This window comes from Hyperoodon ampullatus, assembly GCF_949752795.1.
Source record: "Hyperoodon ampullatus genome assembly, chromosome: 1".
NCBI classification, from domain to species: domain Eukaryota; kingdom Metazoa; phylum Chordata; class Mammalia; order Artiodactyla; family Ziphiidae; genus Hyperoodon; species Hyperoodon ampullatus.
Window position 1 is genome coordinate 151,676,857 of NC_136914.1, and position 26,802 is coordinate 151,703,658.

General features: G+C 37.3%; 1 protein-coding gene and 1 pseudogene across 3 annotated transcripts in view; both read right to left on the reverse strand.

The window, feature by feature from the left end:
- ANK2 (ankyrin 2) overlaps window positions 1-26,802 on the reverse strand; it is a gene marked incomplete at both ends in the record, with an annotated part of 247,216 nt that overhangs the window by 36,164 nt on the left and 184,250 nt on the right. For both annotated transcript variants that reach the window (XM_079712358.1, XM_079712357.1), the window contains 10 exons: window positions 485-713; window positions 3,436-3,532; window positions 5,668-5,872; window positions 6,176-6,387; window positions 8,919-9,073; window positions 10,066-10,164; window positions 11,839-12,063; window positions 20,802-20,837; window positions 25,379-25,482; window positions 26,181-26,283. In XM_079712358.1, coding sequence (XP_079568484.1) covers window positions 485-713; window positions 3,436-3,532; window positions 5,668-5,872; window positions 6,176-6,387; window positions 8,919-9,073; window positions 10,066-10,164; window positions 11,839-12,063; window positions 20,802-20,837; window positions 25,379-25,482; window positions 26,181-26,283 — 1,465 coding nt within the window. The remainder of the gene's footprint in view (window positions 1-484; window positions 714-3,435; window positions 3,533-5,667; window positions 5,873-6,175; window positions 6,388-8,918; window positions 9,074-10,065; window positions 10,165-11,838; window positions 12,064-20,801; window positions 20,838-25,378; window positions 25,483-26,180; window positions 26,284-26,802) is intronic.
- On the reverse strand, window positions 14,227-15,059 carry LOC307069159 (ER membrane protein complex subunit 3-like; annotated as a pseudogene). The gene has a single exon. The product of its transcript is annotated as an ER membrane protein complex subunit 3-like (transcript).

The following is a 26,802-nucleotide window of genomic DNA, read 5'->3' on the forward strand; positions in this document are numbered from 1 at the left end:
TTATCAATGACATATAATTTTTCCCACAATAATCTTTTAAGAGTCCTTTTACCTCCTCACATACACTGAGACTATCCTAATTGAATAGGTCCAAACTGGCTAAAAATGGCTGATTTTAGACCTTGACCTTCTAACTGATCAAGATGTCGACTGGTGGTCTTCCCGGGTGGCGCAGTGGTTGAGAGTCCGCCTGCCGATGCAGGGGACACGAGTTCGTGCCCCGGTCCGGGAAGATCCCACATGCCGCGGAGCGGCTGGGCCCATGAGCCATGGCCGCTGAGCCTGCGCGTCCGGAGCCTGTGCTCCGCAACGGGAGAGGCCACAGCAGTGAGAGGCCCGCGTACCGTAAAAAAAAAAAAAAAAAAGATGCCAACTGGTCTTTTTTTTTTTGATGGCTCTATTTATGGTATACTATTTTAAATATAATTTATTAATAAAGGTATAAACAACATATTAACAAAAATTGGTTTTTCAAATACAGTACCTCCACATCCCTGCTTCTGGCCACCTCAGCGAAGTTTTCTTGTTGTTCAAGCGTCTTATCCACTTTATCATCAGTCATGCAGAAACACCTCAACCTGGCTTCAATGGGGTCATGTGATTTGGCAAACACTACAAATTTGGCCATATATGGTACACAAATAATTTCTCTATACACTTGTGATGCAAAGGTAACGGACTCCTGGATTTGTCGACAATCTATCAGCCAGAACCTATAAAATAAAATAAGGTCAGTTATCTGAAATTTAACGTACAGTTAGCCCTCGGTATATATGAAGGACTGGTTCCTAGAACTCCGCAGATACCAAGATCCACAGATGCTCAGGTCCCTTATTTAAAATGGTGGAATACAGTCAGCCCTCTGTGTCAGTGGGCTCCACAACTATGAATAAGGAAGGCCAACTGCATGAAAACCAAGTCAGTTTCTTCAATATGATCAAAGTAATCATTAAATGCCTCTTGGAAAAAGAAGGGAGCAAGAAAGGGAGATAATAAGAGGAAGTAAAAAGGAAGGGAAAGAAAGATAGGGAAGGGAGGAAAGGTAGGAGGATAGATGGGAAGGAGGAAGCAGGTGAGGGGAAGAGAAAAGAGGTACCAGGTGTTTAAGGTCAACTATTAAATACTGTGTTTGTAATTTTTTCCCTTGGAAACTCTTCTGAGTATTCAATCTCCTGAAATATAGCTTCAGTGTTTAGAATCCTTTAGTGGTATAAGCCCAGTATTGGACATTATGACAAGTATCTCACTGGATGAGTTTCTGTTTTCCATGATTGCCCCTCCTGTTCTTCATTTCATTTCCGGAAACTCCTTTCAACAAAATCTACCTAGCTTTTTTCCTCATTCCATCATTCTTTTCCAAAGGACTCACAGTCACCAAAGTTGGATCAACCTAGCCACTTAAAAAAAAAATCTGCTTTTGCTTCAGAACTCCTAAGTATTGCTTAATACAATTAATAGAAGAAATTATTAGCTTTGTGACTAATTTATGATTTCTAGCCTCAGCTAAATCTGTGACATATTTTGGCAACTTCTTCCTCAGATACCATTTTATTCAGTACAGTAATGGTGCTAAACCTTTATGATACCCCTGAACCTTCCCCCTCACCTCAGACCCTCAGAAAGGTAACTTCACTGAGAAAGCAGAGACAATCAGACGGCCATTCTCTCAATTTGCTATTCATACACTTCAAAGATTTATTCCACATCCTCTTACTTTGAAACCTTTCTCCATCTGTGATCACTCTCCTTCCCCCAACTCATTGCCCATAATCTTTAGGTATTCTGAAATTTCCTTATCTTCTTAGCCTTTCTTTCCTTCAGTCCCTAACCCATCTTTCTTCTTCTTCCTTTCAATTGTGATAAAATATATGTAATATAAAATTTACCATTTTCACCATTCTTAAGGGTGCAATTCATTGGCATTAAGTACATTTACAATACTGTGCAATATGACCACTCTCCATTTCCAGAGCTTTTTCATCATCCCAAACAGAAACACTGTACCCATTAAACAATCACTTCAGATTTTCCCCTTCACCTCAGCCCCTGGTAACCTCTATTAAACTTTCTGTCTCTATAAATGTGCCTGTTCTAGGTACCTCATTTACATGCAACACCTGTCCTTTTGGGTCGGGCTTATTTCATTTACTATAGTGTGTTGAAGGTTCAGCATACTTCCTGGCTCTCAGCAGGCACTCAATATTACCTTCCTCTTTATACTGATTGAACTATACTTTATTCACTGCTTCTTCAATTGTCTGAAAAACTTAAATTATTAATACAATAACATAATAACTCATGATTTCTTAGTCTATCCTACAAGGCCTTCTGTAAATAATGTTGTTAACCAACATTCCAGCATTATTGCTGAATTACAGACTCCATTGTTGCCAGCTCCCAATGCTCTTCTGCATCTTGGCTCATGTTACTGTCTTTTCCACTTTTATATATCTGCCTGTTAGGTTCCTACATATCTCATGAATCACCTCTTCTCAGACATCCTCTGTGACCACCCTGATGCAAACACCCTCCTCTGAATTCCTTTAGTACCGCTTTTGTACCTTTCCATTCAGAACTTGTCATTTTCTGGCATTAGAGCGTGGATGCCTGAGTGGCAGGGCACACTGACACATAGAACCGGAGACTCAAAGTTGAGCCCTCCGGGTGGCTCGAACTATAAACATGTGTCACCACACCCAGCTATTGCTGTGCACTGTTATTCATGCATCTATCTTTTTCCCCCCCGAATAAGAATTTAAGCTTTAACCACTCTCAACTTCAGTTTTCTCATCTGTAAAATGGACATAATGCTTCTTGCCCTTCTTAAGTCGCAAAGTTGTTGTAGTAATCAAATTAAATAAATGGGAAAATGCTTGGCAATCCATTAACGATCATGCAAATGAGAACTCATATTAATAAACTGAGTTAGTGCATACACATGGAATAAAACTAAATAGCTTAAGCTTTTTAAAGATGTGTGATACATAAGTGGGCAATATGTAAATGTGCTATGATGCATAAGCATCACTGAAACCTCTAAACTGTTTAAGCAAACCATGATATGCTTTGTGTTTTGGTTATCATTCTGCTGGAAAAAGTAGTTCAGGCTATTTTGTTGACAGCAGGAAATCTATCATTCCTAAGACCTTTGGGACTGGAAAAATCAGCAGTGGCTGCTAAAACGAGAGTCTGGGTCATACAGTAATAGTCAACAATCATTTATTTTCTTTAGATTTTAATCTGACTGGCTGTTCTTTGTTATTGCATTATCACTATTACATTTATTGGCAGGTCTAGTTTATAATATGAAGGTAAATGCAGACCATATTTAAAACCATACCAAAAAAATGACTTTTAAAGAATGTAAGGAACAAAATAAAAGACATCGGGGGCACACAATGTCACAGTAGGTTTTTCTGTGCAGCATAACCATACCTGGCAGACACATTGGTTGTAAAGGAAACACATTCATTGACAAATGTTAATGGCGTAGTTCCTGTAATATCTTCCCACTGAGCAGGGGTGGTTCCACCTGAAATAATATGATTGTTGAAAAAAAATTAGGCAAAACTCCAGACCCTGCATTGTAAAATAAAGTCTTTGTGGTTCTAGCTATGTTCACTCACCCTTCAAGATGACACATTGGAAGCAAAATGACTAAAAATTGTATGCTAAAAAATGACGCGTTGAAAACAAACAACAAACACCACACTTCACGGAACTAAATTTAAGGGAGGTCATTTGAATAACTGCTTCAAATTACTAGGCACTCTATTCTCTGCCTGACATTCTAAAGCTTTTATTGTAATTGCGAGGCTCTGAAGATAATTTTGAATTATATATAAGTGATGATTTTAAAGGATCCTTTGACCAACCAAGGAGCTGAATGCTTTGTTAAAACAAAAATCCAAATATTCTTTTGTTCTTTAACTTCATATTTTATGCAATTATTTTCAAGAAAGAAAATTTCCTCTCAATTTGTAATTGAAGGCTGGCAAAAAAGTGCTTGGAAAATATTAAGAGCTCAATAAATACTGCAAAGTGAATGAGCAAATGATTGAATGCCAAAGGATGACCTCTGTGCGCAGACAAATCACTATGGAGGGTGATGCTGATTTCTATTTCTACTGAGAAATTAAGTTGGCATAGATAGGGAAAAATGGTCTTCAAGCACTGCAGGAGAAATATATGTTTGAGATGAAAACAAATTTTGACAAAGGTTTCTTAAAGAAGGGAATGAGTTATCAAACAAAGGTCATGGAAACTTATTCTTGGAGGCCTCTAAAATATACACTGTAAGCAGAACCATAAAATATAACTGAGCAAAACACAAAAATCCAAACACCTAGGTTAACATATTTGTAAAAATTAATAGATAAATTAAAGAAATTGTTTGCTACAAATCCATCCAAAGACAGAGGGCTGGAATAACTAGATCAGATGGTGCCTAGGCCCATGTGGTATCTTCATTTTATCATCTATAAGGGCAGGATGTGCCATGGACATTTTTCAATCTGACTTGTTTTGCATCCATGCTATTATGTAGCACATTGTAGGAAGGTTAATCATATACACATGGACCAAAAAGTATGGGAAAGATACCCAGGAATGCTTTGTAATAACCAGAAATGAGTAATTGGGAAGAGGCCATAGGTGAAGCATATGATTTCCCACTACCTTCATTTTAGCCCATGTACTTTAAAATTATGTCATATTATTAAACTTATGCAGTAAAGTCTCAATGATTCGCTATCAAGAGTACAGAAAAAACATTAATAAGAAGGAAGAATGAAAGAGAGAATAAAAAAAGGGTAAACATTTCTGCTAATACGAAGAAGAAATGAAAAAAAAATTCTAACAATACTTAAACAAGCAGAGATGGTCATTATTCCTACTGACAACAGTAGGAGTATTTACTGAAAGCCAATACCATGTAGTTATTGTTAATTAGGGAAATTATCAGCCAAATTGTGTAGTTCTAACACAGGTTACTTGTGTGGATTTTTTACCTCTCACCATTTGTGGTGGTATTATTGGCAGAGACAGCCAATATTCTGGGAATGTCTTTCTGGAGTTTGGTAGCTGACTGAAAGCTATTACAACTTCCAATTGAAAAGACCAAAATTCAGTTAATCATTAAAAACCTTCCTTTTGTTTTTCCAAAGTTAGTTCAGCAGACGAATGATAAAGACATAACCAATTCCTGGACAGAAAAGTTTGAATTATTGGGTATAATTATTCAAGATATTATTTATTTTTCAACAGGTATAGGATGATATCTTCAAAGAAGGCTTAAAGCTTGGGTTTTGAGGAATATGGGCTTGGGTTTGAATCTCAACTCTGCTAGATATTTACGGTATAATCTCAGGCAAGTTATAGAATTTCTCTCAATCTTGGTTTCCTTTTCAGTAAAATAGGATTAAAGTTTCCTCACTTTAGGGCTACTGTGGAGATAAAAACAACAATGTATATGAAGTGTCTAAAAGTTTCGCATACAGGCTTTATTTAGTAAATATTAGTTCATTTCCTTTCCCCTAGTTAGAGTGACTTTCCTGAATTAATGCATATAACCTTGCAGGCATCTTATGACCAAAGTAATTTAATATTTACAACAATCTAAGTTTCTTCTTTCAGAACTTTCTACTACAGTAGTCACATGTGACTCACCTGTGATGCTGCATAGTAATCTTAAGGTTGGTGCATCTCCCCCAAAACCATTCAACATGACATCACTTGAAGCTTTGGGGACAGGAATGGTCATGGTAATTGGCTTGTGAAATTTTCTTCTTCTAGGTTCCAAAGTGACTATAGGGCTGAAGGTAGCTTTGTTGCCTAGGATCTTCTTAACCAACTCACTGTGCATAGGTTGAGCCTTTTAAAAGAAAAAATAAAATAAAATAAACAATATATCATTATATTCCATGTCAAGTTTCTTAATTCATTGCTCTTTATTTCATAAATCAGTTTTCTGGCTTCAAATATGGCAACTGAATGTTTACTACTGTTACCAAATGCTCATCTAAAACTTTATGAGACATGTGATCTCCTAGGGCAGCTTTTGTGCACCCAGGAATAATTTGATGCTTTAACCACTTAATTCCCATTTGAAAAGTTGATTCTTAATCACTGGAATAAAATCCATGTTCGGTTAACTTGCATCTTGATGTGGGCATACCTGTAGGCCTACACGGATCCGCTTGGTTAGTGCCCCCTCTGGGAAGACAGCCTGCACCTGGGGTACCACTGTGCTGCTCAGCACGCCTCCCTCTGGGCCAATCAGGTTGCTGTCCTGTTTGATGCGAGACACCACTGCAAAGTACTGTGGGAAGTCACGGGTGATGATGCGGCAGATCCGTTTCTTTTCTAGGTCTTCCGGGCTATCCAGCACTGAGACAAGAAATGACCCTTCTTCATATAGCAAGGATTTCCTTCTGAAAGCATTCTAGCACACTCACTGGCATAGTTAATAGTGAACAGGTGTTGTAACAAAACACTTCCTTTTTTAAATAATAGGAAAATTTAAAAAGTAAGGCTATCCTAACAACACCAGAAAAACGACTGCAATCTTTCAAGACCTGTCAGCATTTAGCTGGCAACATTTTCTCTCTTTGTGGAAAGTAGGTCTTTCCAGGGCACTGTGAAAGAAAAGCATCTAGTTCCAGATGCGGTATTGTAGGGCTGCCTTTGTAAATGAGGGGGTTTGAGGGCAAACCTGGAATGAAAATGAACCTGTTCTATTCTCGGCTCAACATGATGGAGAGGAAATTTGTTATGGGCTCCTTTTCTTTGCAAATTTCAAAGTTAGCTCAAAAACCAGTTATTGTGGTTTTAAGAAGTAATATGGCCCTTTCAGTTCTCAGGGGAGCAGTGCAGGAATAAAATCTGTCTTGGAAGGGTAAGATTTGTGTTTGTGTGTTCATTCCAGTGGCATGGTTGTCTCTGAGATAATCATTGTGAATATTTAAAAAAAAAATCAGTGACTATAAATTCAGGGTTTCAATATTCCCCTGAAACCATTAACTTACCAAACAGATCATCTAACATCAGGAGAATGGGATAATGGGCTCTTTATAAATTGTATTAGTGTAGATATGTAGGGCAATACAATAAATCTGACTGGTTTAAAATGCTGAAAATTTGAACTAAGTGGATCACTGAATTTTAAGGGATTATGGAACTGTATTCATTTTTAGAAATCATTTACAATTCTTATAGAGGCATGAACAGCAATCATGTTTTTCTTAACTATTGAATATAACTAGAGAGCAAAAGTCAGAAGTCCCAGGATCTGATCATTCATGATTGAAGATCGATGCATTGGCAAATACTAGCTTATACTTATAAAAGAACAGGTTACCACAAATAATGAACATAAAAATATACAAATCTGATTCTCTGTTTTAAAATGAGCCTTTTACATATGTAAAAAGTTATAAGAGTGGGTCCCCATCCAAGGACAAGATGGCAGTGTTAATGACAGGTAAATACTTCAGATGGAAATATCCTATTTTGCAAGCAAAATAAATGGTTTCAAGGAGTAGAAGCAGCTAAATACTGCACAGAACAAGCCTTATCAGTAAGAATCCTGATCTTTACATCTTGCATGGAAGATGCTGACCTACACATCTAGAAGGCGTAATTTCCTCTTCCATCCACCTCTTGGATAGGGTAAGCCTGGCCTCTCTTCTTATTCAACCTCAGCAGGGTGCAGAAAGAAACGTTAGAGCAGCTGCTGTCAAGCTACACTTTACTATTCATGAGCCATACCTGAAGCTACAGCCAGTGGTCCTGGAAGACTGATAAAACTTAACAAAGAGCCACACAGCTGTGTGTCTACCTCTGTGCAAACTTTGGTAGGCTCTTGGGACTTAGGCAGAGAACTTGCCCTATTTGTGTAGTTACATAAAGTGCAACATATCTGCAGTTATCAGGACTGAGAGACCTCATCTCTGTGAAACCTTGGGAGGCCTAAGAATGAGGCACCTCCCTCTAGTCAAACTAAGATATTTCAACCTGGGGCTAAATGGCCTAAGCTGGATTTGGGGTTTACAGAGATTAAAGCCCTAATGAAAAATAAGTTCCTTAACTATATGTGTACATTTGTATATGAAATTCAACCCTAACTAACTCCCTGTTCAAATTATATATAAAGTGTGAGTGAACTTAATTTTCCTATCTCCTTAATAGAAAGTTAAAAATTATATTATCCTATAATGCAGTAGTTATGGTTAAATGTAGGTTTTCCTACAGAAAAGCTTAACACTTTTTATCAGTCTTAAATATCTAAATGTTCAAGTTAGGCATTTTTTAAAATCATGGATTTATTATCCAGTATCAGTCATTTTGTTATGAAACAAAAATATCTATTCTATCTCACATTTTAGAAAAGTTTGCACTAAAGATAGAGATGGGCTGTATCTCTTTATTAAAATAAGATATTTACTATTAACGATTTTATTTTCCCAAATGTAACAAAAGTAAGACTAGACAAATATATTGTATACTCCAACACATCACATTGGAACATAACAGAATACTTGCTGTGGTAAAATAACAAAGGGACACATTTGTTACTAAACCAAACTTGGGTCTGCTTACCCTTGTGCAGTAGAGCCAATCTATTGACACCAGGTTGTGGTGAAGGAAATTGTGGCATTTACTGCAGGTGCTAAACAAGGGGTCTGGGCAGCTAATGCTCTAAAGACCCAGACTCCTTGTTTGGTGCCTGCAATAAATGCCGCACCTTCCTTCACCACAACCCGGGATCAGTAGATTGGCTTTACTGTGCAATGGCGAGTAGACCCAAGCTGGATTAGGGAACACACACACACACACACACACGCCCGTAGGACATAAAGAAATGCATCATTATCATGCTTTCACTTCAGAGTTCTTTTAAAACGTTTAATATGAAGTACCTTCATCCATGCCATTAAGGATTTCATTCAGTTCATCTTCAGTGTATTCGCAGTAATGCTCTTTCCAGCTGTCCCCATTCTCACTGCGCAGGACAACCAGTTCCCTCTCTTTTCCTCGAAGGGCAGCAAAATGAGGGATCTCCACGATCACAGGCCTGACACAGTAAGGCAGAACATTCAGTGTGGACAGGAGCTAACCAATAGCAGGACAAGCACCTTGACTCTGTCTGTTGCAAAGTGACCTGGAATTCTTCTCTTTCTGGGGACAGGGACATAGTGGGCCATCCTCTGAAGCCCTGAGGCTAGCAAATGGTCCCGTGGTAGCTAGCACTTCACCTCAGGGGCACCAATCCTCAGGGCCATGCTGCTACCTTAAACCAATGATGTTTCTCTGTGAGTGCATGTGGCATTCTGGAACTTTTCCTTTGATAAATGTAAGGATAACACATTTAACCAAAAGAAATGTACATGCATATCTATGAGGTGTGCCAATCTCTTAAAACGTTTTCTACAAGGTACAAAATGACAAAATGGTTTAAGAGGAAAAATGGCTTATACACTGTGTAATTTGATGTGTTGTAAATGAGGAGATGTCAGAAAAGTCAACTACTTGGTAACTAGAAAGACATGCACTCGTGGGATTTTTTTTCCTTATATTTTCTCCATTCAAGAAAACAATAGGCATGTGTACACAGTGTGGCCCTAATTGAGCACCTCAGCAGGCAGCCCAATTTGTGTCCAATGCCTATTATGTTCAGGATCCGGAACATGCACTGCCCTACTGTTTTTTAGGTCACTCTCAAAATTTAGAGAGGCTTTTGATTTTTCAGTCCAGGTTGCTTTGATACAGACTCCAAATTTATCATAATCACATCATAACTAGCACATAGTACAACTAGGCAGATCTCATGCTTTAAACGAAAATGAAGGTCACAGCACTTTAAGGGAAAAGATAGAAAAACATCACTCGAAAATAAAAGTCACATACCACAAGGGTCAGAAATGGTCCACTAAAGATAGGTTATACAGAATTTAAATCATAGAGAGGGACATGTCATGGGCACAATGACAAAAAGAGAAATCATATTGCAGAAGAAGGAGAAGAATGGGGGCCAGCAGCCATCAATTTGTTTTAAGTCACTCCTACCCAAGGAATTTGGTTCCAGGAGGCCCCAGCTGAAGGATGCGGCTGACCAAACTTTCTCCCTCATTAAGTGGGGGAGGAGCCGTTGGCAGGTGAAGTTTACTGAGTACATCCAAAGCAGCAGTGAAAGAAAGAACATAAGTAAGCTTCAGGTGTTGTTTTCCACAGAACCCCAGCGTCACCAGCTGATGAACAGGGTGAAGTTTGGTTTCACACTGCATTTGGTTCTGCCCCCTCCATTGGTCACAAAGAGCAAGAACAGAGACCCAGAGTGTACAATGGAGGCGCGTGGAAGGAGGGATCGTGGGGGTCGGATCTGTCCCTACTTAGGTTCACCGCCAGGGCATGAGCCAAAAAAGAAAAAAATATGCTCCACTGGAAAAACAGAGCTGTTGGGGATATAGTAAAAACTCTGACTCCATAGCGAGGTCAGAAGTTTTCATGGATATTCCTCAACAGATGTGATGAGTATTAAAAAGCCTACAACTACCTGCACATGAGGGAGGGGAAAGGACCTGGTACATACAGAATGAAAGGAACCACTGGGGAATTACTCCAACCATAATGACATCTTCTGATGCAACCCAGAACTTCACAGGCTCCTTCTAAATCTCTGGTCTGTCTGATAGGAGGACATGGGGGTGGTTTCCATAATTTGGAAATACAGACACACCCCTTTTCACGTGTGAACATAATTTGGAGCAACCTGTTAACAGTTTGCTCCAAATTACAAGGCTTTAGAACAGTTCCTGAGTTCTAAAGCAAGAAATCCTTTCCCCAATATGACACTGGCAAAGCAAGAGTTCATGATTAATAGGATTTTCTCCCAGTTTTTGAGCACAAAGAGTTGATATGACAAGACTTAAATACAATTGATTTGTTTCAAAATATTTTGAAACTTGTCCCCCTCCAAAACTTCATAGTTTTGTCAGTTTTCAGCAGTAGCTGCTCACTTCTTGGCATACTGAGATACCACTTAATATAATAGCAGCCATACAAACAAACAGAAGAAAGAAGAAATATTTATTTCTGCTCAAAATTGCTAAAATGAGCATGGTGAAAGTTATTCTTGATTTGGTCCTCTTAATGAACACTATGCCTAAATAAAATGCCAGTATAATTATAAGACTCAAGGTAGCAATTTTGACAACAGAAAAGACAAATCACATAGACTAAATTTTTGGATGTTCTATAAAGAATACTGCTCTCCAAAGTGAAGATAATGATTCTGTTTTGTAACTATACAAGACTTTATATTTGGAATAGACTAGTACAGTTGACCCTTGAACGACTAGGCAGGTCCACTTATGCCCTGATTTTTTTCAATAGTAAATATTACAGGACCACACAAGCTGACTCTAAGGTGTATGCAAAGTTTCGACTGCGTGGAGGGTCAGCATCTCTAACCCCTGCATTGTTCAAGGGCCAACTGTATTTTTTTCTCTATGACTTCACCACTTAAATCTCAGATTAAAAGAATACCTACCATTGACCAAAACATGATTATTCATATTGGGAATCTAGCATCTACTATCACATTCAAAGAGAAAGAGTAATAGTTAACCTGAATGTTTAACTCATTAATGCCTTAAAATAAGAGGCATTTAAGTGGAGTCAAGCATTGAGGCATTACTTCTAATTCTTAAAAAAATTTAATAGAGGCCAATCTTCTTTCAAAATGTTTTGACGTACCTTTTTCCATTCCATCCTAGTGATTTCATGTGGAGGACACAAGCTCATCGGTGACTAAGTGGGAGGTTTATCAGAAACCCTTACCCAAGGAACTGAGCACCCGAAGGTCCGACTTCAATCAGGCGACTGGCCAGGCCTTCTCCTTCCACCATTGGAGGCATTGTCGCCAGTCTATGGCGTTTGACCAGTCGGCAGGTGACTCGTGTTGGGGCAGTACATTTCCGAGGCGGAATGATGATGCGGAGCCCATTGTGTCTGCATCCTCGCATAGCACCACCTCGGGCATCCACCATAAAACTAACCAGGAAACTAAAAATTAAAATAGAAGATTAGATGTGTTTAGAAATATCAATGGCAGATAAACAAGCTTTGTCAAGTTATTTTTTTTCCATAATGCTCTGTTCTTAAAACATCTCTTTTTTATTTATATGCATGGTGGCCAAAAATTTGCCCTTAAAAGTTATTTTACTTTATACCAATGCCTTTATTTTAATTTGGTTGTTGTTTTAATTTTTGTATTTTTTGATCTGTAACTAAAGAAGAGTTCTAATTTTTTTGATAATGGTAATATTAAATATAAATTGTAAATTAAAAATATATCCAATTGACTTAGAAAGTAGAGTGAAATTACATAAAGAATATTGATGAGTTTCCTTTTGTTATAAATGCAAATACTTTTGCTTCCTTCTATGTGTGTCCTGAAAAATCCATATTTTGAAACAATATAAGGATAGAGCAGAGGGGAAAGACTAAATTGCAACTTTTCTAAGTAAACTCAACTTGACTTTTAAAAATTACATATTGTCCAGATCATTTTAGTATAATTCTATGACTTAAAAAAATTCACAGGCCTTCTCCCAAGATCAAACCCATGTACACGCATCCTGCTCCAACATCGTCTTACCCAGGATGCAGGTTTTTAACTCAATACATTCTAAAAAAAAAAAAAAAAAAAGAGGAAAAGCAAAATAATCAAGTGTTTTGGATAGAACCAATTTACTGGTTAAAATGCACTTTTTCACTTCTTAGGTAGAAATCTCTCTGCTATACCATTCTAACTGAAGGGGTAGATAGGAAACAAAGATTATAAATACCCTCTAGTCTGGGCTTTGAAGTGGGAAAACCTGGGCTCATGCTAATGGAGGATATCTGTGCATCATGATTTTCCCCAAATTATAATAAATTGAATATGGAAAGTCATACGTAGTAATTTAGAAATGTAAAGGCATCTCTATTATTTTTGCTCCTTTTTTGCCAAGCTAATTACTTGTAAATAGGGGAATAATGATCCAAGGTGACTTGGTTTGTTTATTTTAAGTGTACCAAGAGAAAGGGTTTGTCTTAACTTTGAAGTTGTTTCCTTTGGGCTGTTTCTGCAGCTTAGTTTGAGTTTTTCTCGCTATGTTAGTGTAACACTCATTAAAGACTTGGAAGCACGCAGTTTGTCAAGGAGCAAAAATTAAACCAGGCAATCTGATGGTCATACACATATACACAAAGACACACACGGTGTGCACACCCTTACACAAATAACATTACTGTCTTTCCCAATTCTCCTTGCATTTGCAAGCTTTTTATACCAAAACAGAAAGAGGAAAGCACCATATAGGTGTATTATGGATCTACTGATAGCTTAACCAGCACAGAACTATACCAGATTCATCACACCTAGATATTGCATCCATGACAACATGTAAAACATTTCAAAGGTGTTTCATCAAAGTAAGTTATGGGATAGAAACACAATACATTTATGTTATTTTTAGGTAAGTGAAGGAAAAATACCTTAGCGTCCTCTTTATAGCAGAACACAACTCATTGAGCACGCTATTAAACAGAAACCCTGTTGCTAGTAATACAAATGGATGTGAAGGAGCCCAGACTGCCTGTCTGAAGCAGGTTGTGCAGGATGAGACCATGAGAAGAGGTGACACACTTCTTCCCATATGCAGGAGCCGGTCTAGACCTACCAATTCATACCCAGTCCTCTAAGTTTTTAGTAGGGGGCACAAACTGGACAGTATAATCAACAGTTAAATCCTGAAGTGTGGATATTTCCAGTCTTTATCAAGTCACAATGAGAAAATGTTGGCTTTTTTTTTTTTGATCCCAAGAAAACAGGAGTTTACTGTGGTTTAGAATTCAGAATGACTGTACATAATAATTAGGTTTAACTGACAACACTTCTCCTGAAATTTCTGAATTTTTGCTAAGTTTTATATACTATCACTAGCTTGAGTTCCCCCCTCTCTCTTACTTTTATTACTAGAGTCACCAGAAGGAAAATTTAAAATATTTCAAAAATAGCTGTTTCTGGGCAAGTCACCCAGCACACACTCCTAATGTTTCCTCTGGTTTCAAACATAAAGGGGAACCCGGCTCAGACAAGAACAATCCTTGCTGCACACCCGCCGGCTCATGTATCCCCCTTTTTATTCTGAGAGGCTCCAGCTCAAAACAAAAGTTACAAGGTTAAGCGCTACTCCGAGTTCCTGACACAGCTGACTCCTGCTTCATCTTCAGAAAAATAGAAGTCTGTAATTTCTTTTTGAACATGTATTCGAAGTGGAGGTCTTTGGCCATGAGCTCCTTTCTGACACCATCTAGTGCCCACTGGTGGTCCGTCAGCTCCAAAGCTTCCCACTCTGTCTTAAAAGCTTTATTGGTGTCTGCGGGCATGGCCATGGCTGCTCCAGTCATCTGTTCCTGCATTATCCGTGATTGGTCAGCAGCATTATCTTGGCCCAAAATCATAGAGTAAATGCTCCAAAGCCCAAAGACATTGAGGAAATACCAGGATGCAGAACTCACCCAGGAGGCATCTAATGTGAGTAGTTCAATTTCTTGCTGTAGCATAGGCTTAAAACAGAGGGTCAGTGGAAACAGGACCTTGGTTATGACAAAGCCTGAAAATGTCATGTTGATCCATCCACCAATAAGAATCATAGGGAGGACATTTGTGACATTGCCTTTCATCATGTTGGTGAGCATAGTGGGATCAGTCATAGGAGAAGGAGGCACAACATTCCTTTTAGTTTTTTGAAAAAACCCATCCTCTGGGTTGTTGAAGTAATATTTTCATGTCAGGAAAGACTGTTTGGGAATGTTTTTCCGTTTTCCCTGAGGACTCTGCTTCAAATTAGGACTTGACTGTCAGAGACTTGTTCCTGGGTGAGCTTCTTGTCACTCTGCAGCAGGATGGACATGTAGTGGCAAATCGTGTCCATGAAGAAGGTGATGATAACGATGGGCAGGACCACCCAGAGGCAGATGTTGGAGTCGAGCAGCAGCTCCGGCCCTGCCATTTTCACAGAGAGCCGGCTCCTGGCCGGCTGTAGCGGGGTTGATCTTCACCGGGGCTTGGGCTGCGGGGCTCCTCGTCAAGTTCGCCTCCGGGCCTTCTCACGACCCTCAGCCAGGTGAGCCTGGGAAAAAACCACAGCCTCGGCCCTTGCGTCCTGCCCACCGCCAGGCCGCCAGGCCACCCACTAAGTAGGAATTCTCAAAAAATTATTTTCTACTTGCCTTTTAAAATGCACTATTGCTCAAAAGAATGAGAGAACTGGTAACACTTCTAGATGACTATAAAGGTTCCTTTTCCATTTTACTATTTTCTTTTGACTATGATATTTATGTTGATCTTTATAAAAACTAGAAAAAAGTGACTTAAGTTTCAACCAGTGCTGTTCCAAACTCATTGCTACATTTCTGACTTTCTCTACTTTCTCTGATTTTGTTTCATCTTTTGAATACTAACAGCACTGGTGAAGAACAGGGACTCAAACTAGTAAGGAACTATAATACATCTGCTTGATATTATCAAGCTTCAATACTATTTGTACCATTTGAAGGCATTTAGGGAATTTCCCAATTCATGTTACATGCTGTTATATTTCCACTATGTTTATTCCAGTGATGGCTTAGGGCCTATATAACATCTCTATTTAGAACATCTTCTAGGGGTGCATTCTCTAAGGCAGGGGTCCCCAACCCCCAGGCCATGAACTTGTATCTGTCCATGGCTTGTTAGGAACCAGGCCACACAGCAGGAGGTGAGTGGCGGGCAAATGAGTGAAGCTTCATCTGTATTTACAGCTGCTCCCCATCGCTCACATTACTGCCTGAGCTCCGCCTCCTGTCAGCATTATGGTGAGTTGTAATAATTATTTCATTATATATTACAATGTAATAATAATAGAAATAAAGGGCACAATAAATGTAATGCACTTGAATCATCCCAAAACCATCCCCCTGACCACTGTCTGTGGAAAAACTGTCTTCCATGAAACTGGTCGCTGGTGCCAAAAACGTTAGAGACCACTGCTCTAAGGAATGAATTGAAGTAGCTATGTTCTTGGCTGTAACAATGTTAAAGTAACTATATGTTTGATTACTTTCTCTGATTTTGTGTCACTGACTGATCTTTTTAAAATCCTCTTTTGTTCTCATTTACTCCATAATTTCCACACCCCTTTTCATGCAACAATTTGTTACCCTCCTAGTAAGTGCCAGGTGCCCTGCTAGGAACTGAGTGAGAATACAGAAAGTAAAGACGTAGTTGCTGCTGCCAACATACTCACAGCCTAAGCCCCAAATGTCACATGATGGTTTCACTTACTCAGAATCAGTTACTTTCCTGGTCAATGAGACATGAATTAAACCATATATAGAAGCCATATCAGTGCCACAATGGCAGTGACCTTGTTCTCCATATTTCTTCCTGTGTCCCCCCAGTGCCTAGCACAACGTAAATAGAGCACATAGTAGGTAGTTAATAAACAATTGCTGAACAGTGAATGAATGGAAGAGTGAAAATGGTAAGTTGTGAGAAGCTGTATATATTTATTTCTAATTGAGAAGAAGCTTAAAGTAGAAGGCTATTTAATTCTCTGGTCCCTGGACAAACAATCCAGTCAGACCTCATTCAAATTACTACACTCAGATATTTCAGCTCATAAAATAGCAAAACAGTTGAGAAGGACCGACCTCAATGTTAAATATTCCTCTATAGGTATTTTCCTGCTCCAAAATGAGAGACCCAATATATTTATTTCCCTTGATAGAGGATGAAGAAAGACCAAAGACTGGAAAATAAAAGAACTTAAAGACCGGAGCTGCAAGTAGATAAATTTAACTATATGTGTCTTGGTGTCATCACAGATCTGGAAAATTATATTTAAGTACTGCACTGGAACACAAAGCAAATTGGAAAAATTTAGGTGCCAATGTGCATAATTCAGAGAAAAGAAAAATTAAATTTCCAATGAAAACAAGTTTTTGTGTCTTTATCAAATAACTAAAGGAAATGCAACAGAGTAACAAAAAGCAACAAGCTCTACTGAGGGAATTATTTGATGAGAGAGACAGAGAGAGAAAGAAAGGGACAAAGAAAGGGGTGGGAAGGGAGGGAGGGAGATGGAGAGGAAAATAAATCAGAAGGATATCAAGAAAGAAACAAAAGCATTGGAAGTCATGAAAGAGCTAAATACTGATAGTAAAAAATGAATAAAAATGTTTACAAATTTAGCAAGAAAACACCCTAAGCCAATCAGACTCAAATAATGTAACTGCAGAATAAACAGCTAATTAAAAAGCTGACTATGTAGAACTCTATACCAAAAGAAGTCTTTTCTTCAAATAAGAGGGAATAAGAGAAATAATGATTCAAGTTTACATCTAGTGCTGATGAAAAATCTTTTAGATAAAAGTCAACATGCTAATCATTAATCCCAATAGTTTGTAATATAAAATTGGTTTAGCATTTGAGCATTTTCATTTAAAAAGATCAGAATCAAAAGGTGTCACTATTTAGGGGCTTCCCTGGTGGTGCAGTGGTTGAGAGTCCGCCTGCAGATGCAGGGGACACGGGTTCGTGCCTCGGTCCGGGAAGTTCCCACATGCCGCAGAGTGGCTGGGCCTGGGAGCCATGGCCGCTGAGCCTGCAAGTCCGGAGCCTGTGCTCTGCAACGGGAGAGGCCACAACAGTGAGAGGCCCGCGTACCACCAAAAAAAAAAAAAAGGTGTCATTATTTGGATAGACAGTAGAATTAGTGGATAGTTATTTTGTGATGTATAAAACAATTTCAAGGGACGTCCCTGGTGGTACAGTGGTTAAGAATCTGCCTGCCAATGTAGGGGACACAGGTTCGAGCCCTGGTTTGGGAAGACCCCACATGCCGTGGAGCAACTAAGCTCGTGCGCCACAACTACTGAGCCTGCGCTCCAGAGCCCGTGAGCCACAACTACTGAGCCCATGTGCCACAATTACTGAAGCCCACATGCCTAGAGCCCGTGCTCCTCGACAAGAGAAGCCACCACAATGAGAAGCCCATGCACCACTAAGAAGAGTAGCCCCTGCTCGCCACAACTAGAGAAAGCCCTGGCGCAGCAACGAAGACCCACAGTGGCCAAAAATAAACAAATGAAATAAATCTATAAAAAAAAAATTTCAAAAAGCAGATTATAAAAGACCATTTACTTTTTTTGGTACCATAGGAAAAAGTGAAAAGTTGGAAAGGAGGGAATCATGAGATGAATCAGTTCACATACTAGGTTTGATTAAGTAAATATGATTTTCTCATATTTTCAGATTAAAAATGGGACAAGATAATGCCTATAAACAGTTGGAGATGAAAGGAGTTGAAGTAAAAACATGTAATTAAGTATGCACAGAGGTATCATATATGGATTAAAGCTCAGCTCCACTGTTTGTGAGCACTGACTAAAGCCTCTTCCGTCAATGAAGGATAATCATACCACCACTTAAGGGCAGGGTGAGGATTAAATCATATATGGGTAAAGCATATAGAATTCAATAAATGCTTGTTCCCATCATTTTCCTTTCCTGGCACCATATGATTTTATATATTTTGAATGTCTTAAAAATTATAGTATAATATAATACCTAAAAAATAAACAGAGAAACTAACATTTATTAAATACCTACAATGAACCCGGAACTTTGCTAAAGCAGTTTAATATGGAGTTTTCATTGGTTTATGAACTGTACTATTCAAAGAAGATATAAAAATACTATTATCACAGAGCACAAGATAACGCAGCAAGTACCATGCTATTTCCTAGATACAACTCTGATCTACCAAGAGATCTATCCCTGTCTTGAATTATTGCTGTAACCTCGGGCAAGTCACTTAACACATTTAGGTTTCAGTTTTCTCATCCATAACATGAGAGACATTAAATTCTTAAACTCTAATGTGGCCTACTGGTGTTAAAATTCTAACTAGGTTAGGCAACCTATTGTAATATTCATTTCAGATGTTCTGGAAGCATTCTTATTTGGAAAATAAACTGCTACTCCTGCAAGAAATATACACTATTTTTGCTGTATGGTTAAAACAGTCAAGGAGCAGTTTTGCAGAAAATGTATACACGTACTGCACTAAACATTGACTTCAGACTGTACAGACAAAAAACATCACGTAACATACTTGGTTTTAATTGTATATCTTACTCTCCAAATGAAATTCAACAATCATGCAAAGTAGAAACTCTTATTGCAGTTTTCTAAATTGTGAGATATGATGTTACCACAATTTAAAAGGAATAAAAGCAAAAGCAATCCACCATTATTATGCAGATGACTAGCCTAGGAATATGTAGTTGATTAGCTAGACAGGTACATGCTTCAGAGGAGGCAGCAGAAAACAATGATTCTGCAATTTTGAGGACTACATCCTACACCCCAAAAGTTATGAATCCTTAGGTTTACTTTTAATTCATCCAGGACCATGGGGTGGGGACGGGGAGGACACTGCAGCATTCATAGTTAGTTATTGATTGAAAATAGGGGAAAAAATGTCATCAGGGTGCTTCAGTGATCCACATATACATAGCAAGAGGGCCTTAAATTAAATCGGATTTCTGGGGTGCTATGAGAAAACCATATGATGAGCTCTTTCTCCTCTATAATTTCCTTAATTCCTTCCCAATCTTTGAAATTCCATGAACTGAAAAACTGATGAAAAACAGCTTTGAAAAAAGTGCCTCAAACTTGTTAAAATCACCAAAAAAGGGCGTCCCTGGTGGCGCAGTGGTTGGGAGTCCTCCTGCTGATGCGGGGGACGCGGGTTCGTGCCCCGGTCTGGGAAGATCCCGCATGCCGCGGAGCGGCTGGGCCCATGAGCCATGGCTGCTGAGCCTGTGCGTCCGGAGCCTGTGCTCCACAACGGGAGAGGTCACAACAGTGAGAGGCCCACGTAACGCAAAAAAAAAGAAAAAAAATCACCAAAAAAGTATTTATCACTCACTATGTTCATCCATAGAAACATAATATTTAGTGTGTATTTCAGAAAAAAGTAAAAGAATGGATGTAAATTTTTCAAAATTGAAAACTGTTTTATTTGTAGACAATCTTTAGCATCATGATGGATGACTGCAAAATAAAATACAATAATCAGCAGTTTGATAAGAACCTTTAAAAATAACTTTATTAAAATGAAATAGAATAATGGATATCTTTAGAACACTGGAATCATTCTATAGCACAATTTGTAAAATATCAAAAGGCTGCATTTAAAGTAGTACTAGCAAGCAAATGCACTATTAATAAACTTTTAGCCCTTGGTTCACCTAGAATATAGTTAAAAAAAAAAACTCTGCTAAGTGACACTTAAAATCATAACCTTTACTATAACTTGAAAATAACTCAACCAATTTGCATAAGTGCTGGAATAGCATTTTTCAGCTCTATGTAGCACTTGTTCTCACAAAAGAAGCTGAGATATGGAGACCCATGACCAAGACAGGCTCTCACTTTAGGTCTACATTCATTTTGGTACAACCCCACCTAATTTCCAACAAAATAAGAAATACCCACTTTCTCTTTATCATATGGCCATGATTTGGAGAAAATACATCATCCTCGCTCTCTCTCTCTCTCTCTCTCTCTCTCTCCCTCTCTCTCTCTCTCTGGCTAGGTATGGTCACACTAAAGCATCCTGAGGCAGGGTATATGCAGAAGGAAATGACAAAAGGAGGAGAGGAAGAGGCAACATGTTCAGAGAAAGAATTATGCAGAAGTTCACCTGCTGTTGTCACGATCAAGACATGGAGAGGTGCGGCTGCAACAGAATAGATACTTTAGCACAGAGAAGGAATGGATAACGTGAAATATAAAGAAGGAAATCAGAAGTGACTTTCAACTGAGATATACTATTTATATACCAATACCGTATTCATTGAAAAAAAAGATGGAAATACAAATGAGATACAGCTCTATGCAAATGCTGAGAGAAGAGCCAGGTACGGGGGCTATGTAGCAACTCCCAAGTTAGGGAACTGGGATATTATAAAATCACTGGACATGGATTTGTAGCCTTATTCAACTCTGGCTTACGTGGGCACTTAAAATCTAAATGTCCAAGAAGCTACAAAGCATGAAAGGACATTATAATGAGAGTTACAAAGTTTTCGATTTGATGGACATAATTTTGCCTCCAAGCTTTTCTTTCATACTTTTAATACTTTCAAAATAATGGTAATGACCTTTTGGGCTCTTACAGAAGAAATGTAAACAGAAAAGGCACAATTTAAAAAATAGCTCGAATGACACACAATAGCATAAACTGTAAGGCAGAGTAGGTAACATTAATTACCTACTAGTAAGTAACAAAAACTATGCAAACAAAATCTTAGTGCTTTTTTCAAGACTTTCACTCCCTGTTTTGGGGATTGCTGTCTTCCTTGCTGGTCATATTGTTGAATCCCACTTTACAGTCCTGCCTTTCACTCCTCTTCTACCTGAGTCTGCTCTTCCTCAAAACACTCCATACGTTTTTCACAGAGTTCACTTGGGTTTTCAACACCTGATGATATACAAATGGATATACATATCCTTTGGACCAGAAACCCAGCCTTACAAAGCAGTTGTTTTGCTACTTATAAAATAATTTTCTTCATCCAGAAGAATTTACCTTCATGTATCTTTAAAAAAAAGGAGTGTTTGAAATACACTAACAGCTAAATTAACCACTATATGTACTTAGATAAATATTAACGTTGTCAAATGAGAAACAGCTTTAACTTCCTTGAGTTTCAAATATCACCTTCCACTATTTGAGCTAACATCTTTACTTTTTTTTTTTTTTAAATAGACTATATTTTTTAGAGTAGTTTTAGGTTCACAGAAGAGCCATCTTCAACATGTTTTTATGAAAAAGAAGTCCTTTAAAAGATTACTTTCTTATTGACTTTTAGTTACCATATCTTATAGTATAACATCATGAATTGACATTTATTTGTTGGCACTTGGCTGTTATTTAAAAAGTATAAAAAGAAAGACTTTCTAAATAATATTTCAAATGAGTCACAAAACCAGCTCTCACTAGGAACTTGTGCCTTACATCTGTTGATTCATTATGCACTTATGAAATAGGGAAGATTAAATTCAAATTCAATCTTGTCCAACCTTGTGTTGGATGTGATTATGACTGGGATACTAGAAATAATAATTGTTGGTTAGAGTGTGAATCAGTAAGGCAACTTCTTCAAGAATAACAACAAAAATATTACTGTCAGCCTTTCTTTTGCTAGCTATTGGCTGTATCTCTTGGTCAGAACAGATTTTTTAATCACTGATACCTATTCTCCTACAGTGACAGACATCAGTCATCGGAAACAGAAGTAAAAGAAAATCACTAATAGTGCTTATTGGTAGAAGCTGTGTCTTCCATTAATCTAAAATCCCTTTATCTAATCTAATAGAACATTATACATCAAATTAGTGGCATATGCATATAAAAGCTAACTTTATTATCCCTTCTATCAAAAATTATTTTTTTCTTACATTTTGGGCAGATTTTGAAGTGGCTTAGGAATTCACCCAATTAATTAAAGAGAAACTCAGTTCCTTGAAAACTATATAAAAACTATTACTCAGGAATCTGGTGTATAATGAATAAAATTACATGTCATTGTTACATGATATATTATGAATGTTATTCATATACATTCATATCATGGTAGCTTTCAAATACCATCACCCTCAGGATCATTGAGTTTTCAGTGGTAACTACTCATCCTATTAGAGTCATCTTTTGCACTGTGTTCATTCAAATACTATAGTAGAGACACAACTTTATGATGGATTACCTGATTAAAAATAATAAGTCAAACACTGCCATTATGAACTGTACCACACTGGTTATTGTCATTTAGAGGATTCAGAATACATTTTGTTTCACTGATTTGGAATTTGTTAAAGATGTGGAAAATGTGTATGGGGATTGTATAAATACTAATGGCTATAATCTATTGAGTATTTATTCTTTCTAGGCAAAATACTACCTACTTAAGAAGCATCTAATCCTTAAAGCTCCACTATGGAATTCATAATATAACATTCATCTTATAGGTAAGTAAACTGAAACTTATATATTTTATACAACTTGCCCAGTGTCACATATTGAGTGTCAGGGCCAGGATCTGCATTCTGATTGATCTGATTCCAAACACACTCTTAACCATCATGTTATCTCTCTTCCAGAGATTGTCTTCCAAGTTCCAATAACAACACATAGGTGTGTTTCTTAAAGGTAGTGGCTAGGTTTTACTCATCTATTTTCCTTAGTGCCTGGCACAAGGTTTGATACATTGTAGAATTCAAAAGTGTGTGAAGAACGAATACTTAAGTAAATGGAAAGGATAAAAAATATTTGAAGTAACTAGTCATATGTTCATTACCTAAGTCACGCTTAAAGTCAAACTTTTACTAGGCAATTTTGTTCCTTTCTAACAGTTTGTATAAAACATATATATCTGCTCCATTGGTACCTGTAGAAAATACCAGTGCCAAGGCCCCAGTGACAGAGACTGTGATGTAACTGATTTGAGTTGGGGCCTAGGCATCAATATTTTTTAAATCTCCCAGGTGATACCGATGTACAGCCAGCGTTGAGGATTAGCATCAGTGATCAGGTGTGAAGTTCACAGAAAAACTGATTTATTAGAGATCAAGATTTTAAAGATCCTTATTTTAATGAGTGATTAAACTTTAGCCACTGGATATTCTTGTTTCATCATAAGTAATCAATTCTAATTACTTATACATGTATCTAGTTTTATACTATTGGTATGTATATTGATGTACTTCATCTGAGTATTTTACTGCCCTTCAGTAGTTAAGACTTCTTTAAGAAATTCATTTTTTAAAGTAAATTATTTTGGAAACTGAAATATCACCATAACACGTTGACTCTTTTATAAATTCGGTTACTAATAGTTAATTACATTTTGCTTAAAATAATCTTGTCACTTTGTAGGCTGGGTATGGGCTTCAAATACTAGATTATGGTTTCTAGATTCTGAACTATTATCCATTAACACTCTAGGTCCAACTTTCTTTTTTTTTTCTTCTCATCACTGTTGAAAAACTTAGCAGCAGAATGCAATGTTATGTTTTTTGAATAATTTATAGCTGTCAGATTTTAATTATTCTATACTTAAAAATATGTAAGTAAATTTGGATGAGGTTTAATTGATTTTTATTCCCTTGAATAACACCTGTATCAAGAACTAGCTTTTACTTATTTAACAAAGAAGAGTATTGTGATTATTTTCAATAACTAATTTTACATTCATTCTCCGAAACTTTAACAGAAGATCAGGCTAAGAAGTACAACACTTTTAATTACAATATCTTAGAATGCTTTCCTGAAAGGAGAATATTTTAGAATAATCAGAACAAGAAAGGATCTACTAAAAATAGTTCTGGGGATTATGGAAAAGGAGTTTGGGATAATAATTTAAATCAAAATATTATAGTTAGTTAGATAAAATATGAGCAGGGATTAAAAGTGATTAAATAAAAACATCTTAAAAGTGTATATGTAATTATGAAATTACTATACAAATTGACATCATTAAAATGTAAGGAAAAAAATGTAAGGAAAAAAGCAATCATGAAGAGTTTACAATTTAAAACTCCTTAAGGAATTTATATTCCACATAATTGAATTCTTATTACTTAAGGACATCTTTAAGAATGTTTAAAATTATTAACTCAAAGCCCTACTTTTTCATGAGTTAATATAAATAGGCAGCATTTCTTAAGTAGTGGCATATATATTATCTGGATGACTTTTAAAAGATAACTGAGAACCTGACTGGTTGCATTCAAATTTTCCTTTTTAGAATATCCTTACTTCAAATAGCTTGTGAAATCCTCTATACATTTGTATGACTCACACTTCTGTAAACATTATTTTAAATGCATTAATACATAAGCAAAGGCATTTATTAAACTAGTGAATCTTAGTAAATAGAAATTTCAAAAAAGCAAATGATCTTGCCCCTCTTTTCAAGGCCATCTTAAAAACGTGAACAGTAAGGAGGCCACTGGTATACTCTGGTTAGTTAGCAAGCTGTTTGATGCAATTCTACGACTTATTTTAAAACAACGGTCAGTTCTTCTATGCTGAATTCAACGCTTTTTGCTGGTTTGTTTGTGTGGATAGAGTCCATGGTGGATAAAGCAGTGACAAGTTTTAAAAAAAGGTCACTTCCCCTGTAAGCCAGCCATCAGCTAAAGCTACTGGACAAAGCTGTTATTTTCACTCATCTCTTTTTACCTCTTGATCTGGATGCATAATATTGATTTACTTACCCTGAATGAATAGGGCTGGAAGAAAGAGCCACGTTGTCTAAGTTCTCGGTGCCCCAGCTTAGACGATAAGAATTCCTTTCTGCCTCCTTGGCTAGAGTTGACACCTAAACACAAAGAACACTGGATTTAATAAAAAGACCTTCCTTCAATTAAATTAAAATATAATGAACTTTAAAAAAATGGCATTATAGGAAAGTGGTATTACCTGGAAAAACGTTCATTTAAAAATGTGATAGAAGACCAAGGCATTTAAAATGTATCTTTATAATGCATTCCCATTTAAATTATATTATTGATACAGGATCACGTTTCTGTAATTGTCTTTGAAAAGAGTAGGTGTTCATCTACTTCCTATATCCAGCCAAGCTGATAAAATTATATCCAAAATGAAAATATTCCATAACAAATTCTACATCTTTTCTAATAGAAAACAATTTTAAATGTAGAGAGACATATTTTAACCTGTACCTTTCATCTTATACCTTAAATGCATCCTACCTTACATTTTCCTTTAATAGAGATTTTAAAAAGGAATTGAATTCTATATATAATGTCCACACGGAAGAATCCAGTATAGCTGAAGAAACAAGCAGTATGTTATTTTAGAAAAACTCTGCTCACTGAAAAATGCAGCAAACATTTTTTATGTTTTAGAAAAACTCTTAAATCCCTTATCCTAGATTATCAACTGAATTAATACAATGTTTTTTAGATTAAAAAACTTCCTCTGGACATTTCCGGCATCAGATAATGCTAAAAAGCTCTCCAGAAAGCAGAAATGTGAAGGCAAAAAGTCACATACCTGGTGACTGGGGATCACAACTGTGTCGTCAATCATGGCACTGTCCCTCAGGTATGAGGCATGGCTCAGGGTGTGAGACCTGTCGGAACTGAAGGATCGAAGGCTGGTAGGTTGGCAGGAGGTCATGGTCATATACCAACAGCAGTAGTAGGGTTGGGAGGATGAAATGATGAGCCGAGCAGGAGAGTGAAAAAAGCGTGCTATTAGCTAACAGTGCAACTTCCAGGGGGACATAAATCGCAACCGTGGAAGAAGGAAACACAGGTCTCTGTGTTGCCGTACCTCTCTGTCTAACAACTAAACTAATGTATCTTTTGACTGGTTCCTACCACTCAATGGCAAGGGCACAAGGGAATCCAGAAGATAAAATTTGATACTCCTAATCTGATTCATTTTCTTCCCAGAAATGTTTGAAACCAACAACTGTAGCTTACTTACTGCCAGTATAAGAAATTCACACAGAAAATAATTCCAGGATAGATTGCTTAAATCTGTGTTAAATGTAAATCTCCCTGCAACTAAGAAAAATATTAGCGGGTGGGGGAGGGGAATAAGACGGCCCTTGGAGACAATGAAATGAAAGCACAGGTTTCATTTTCACTCATTTTCCTTTCCCTCCATG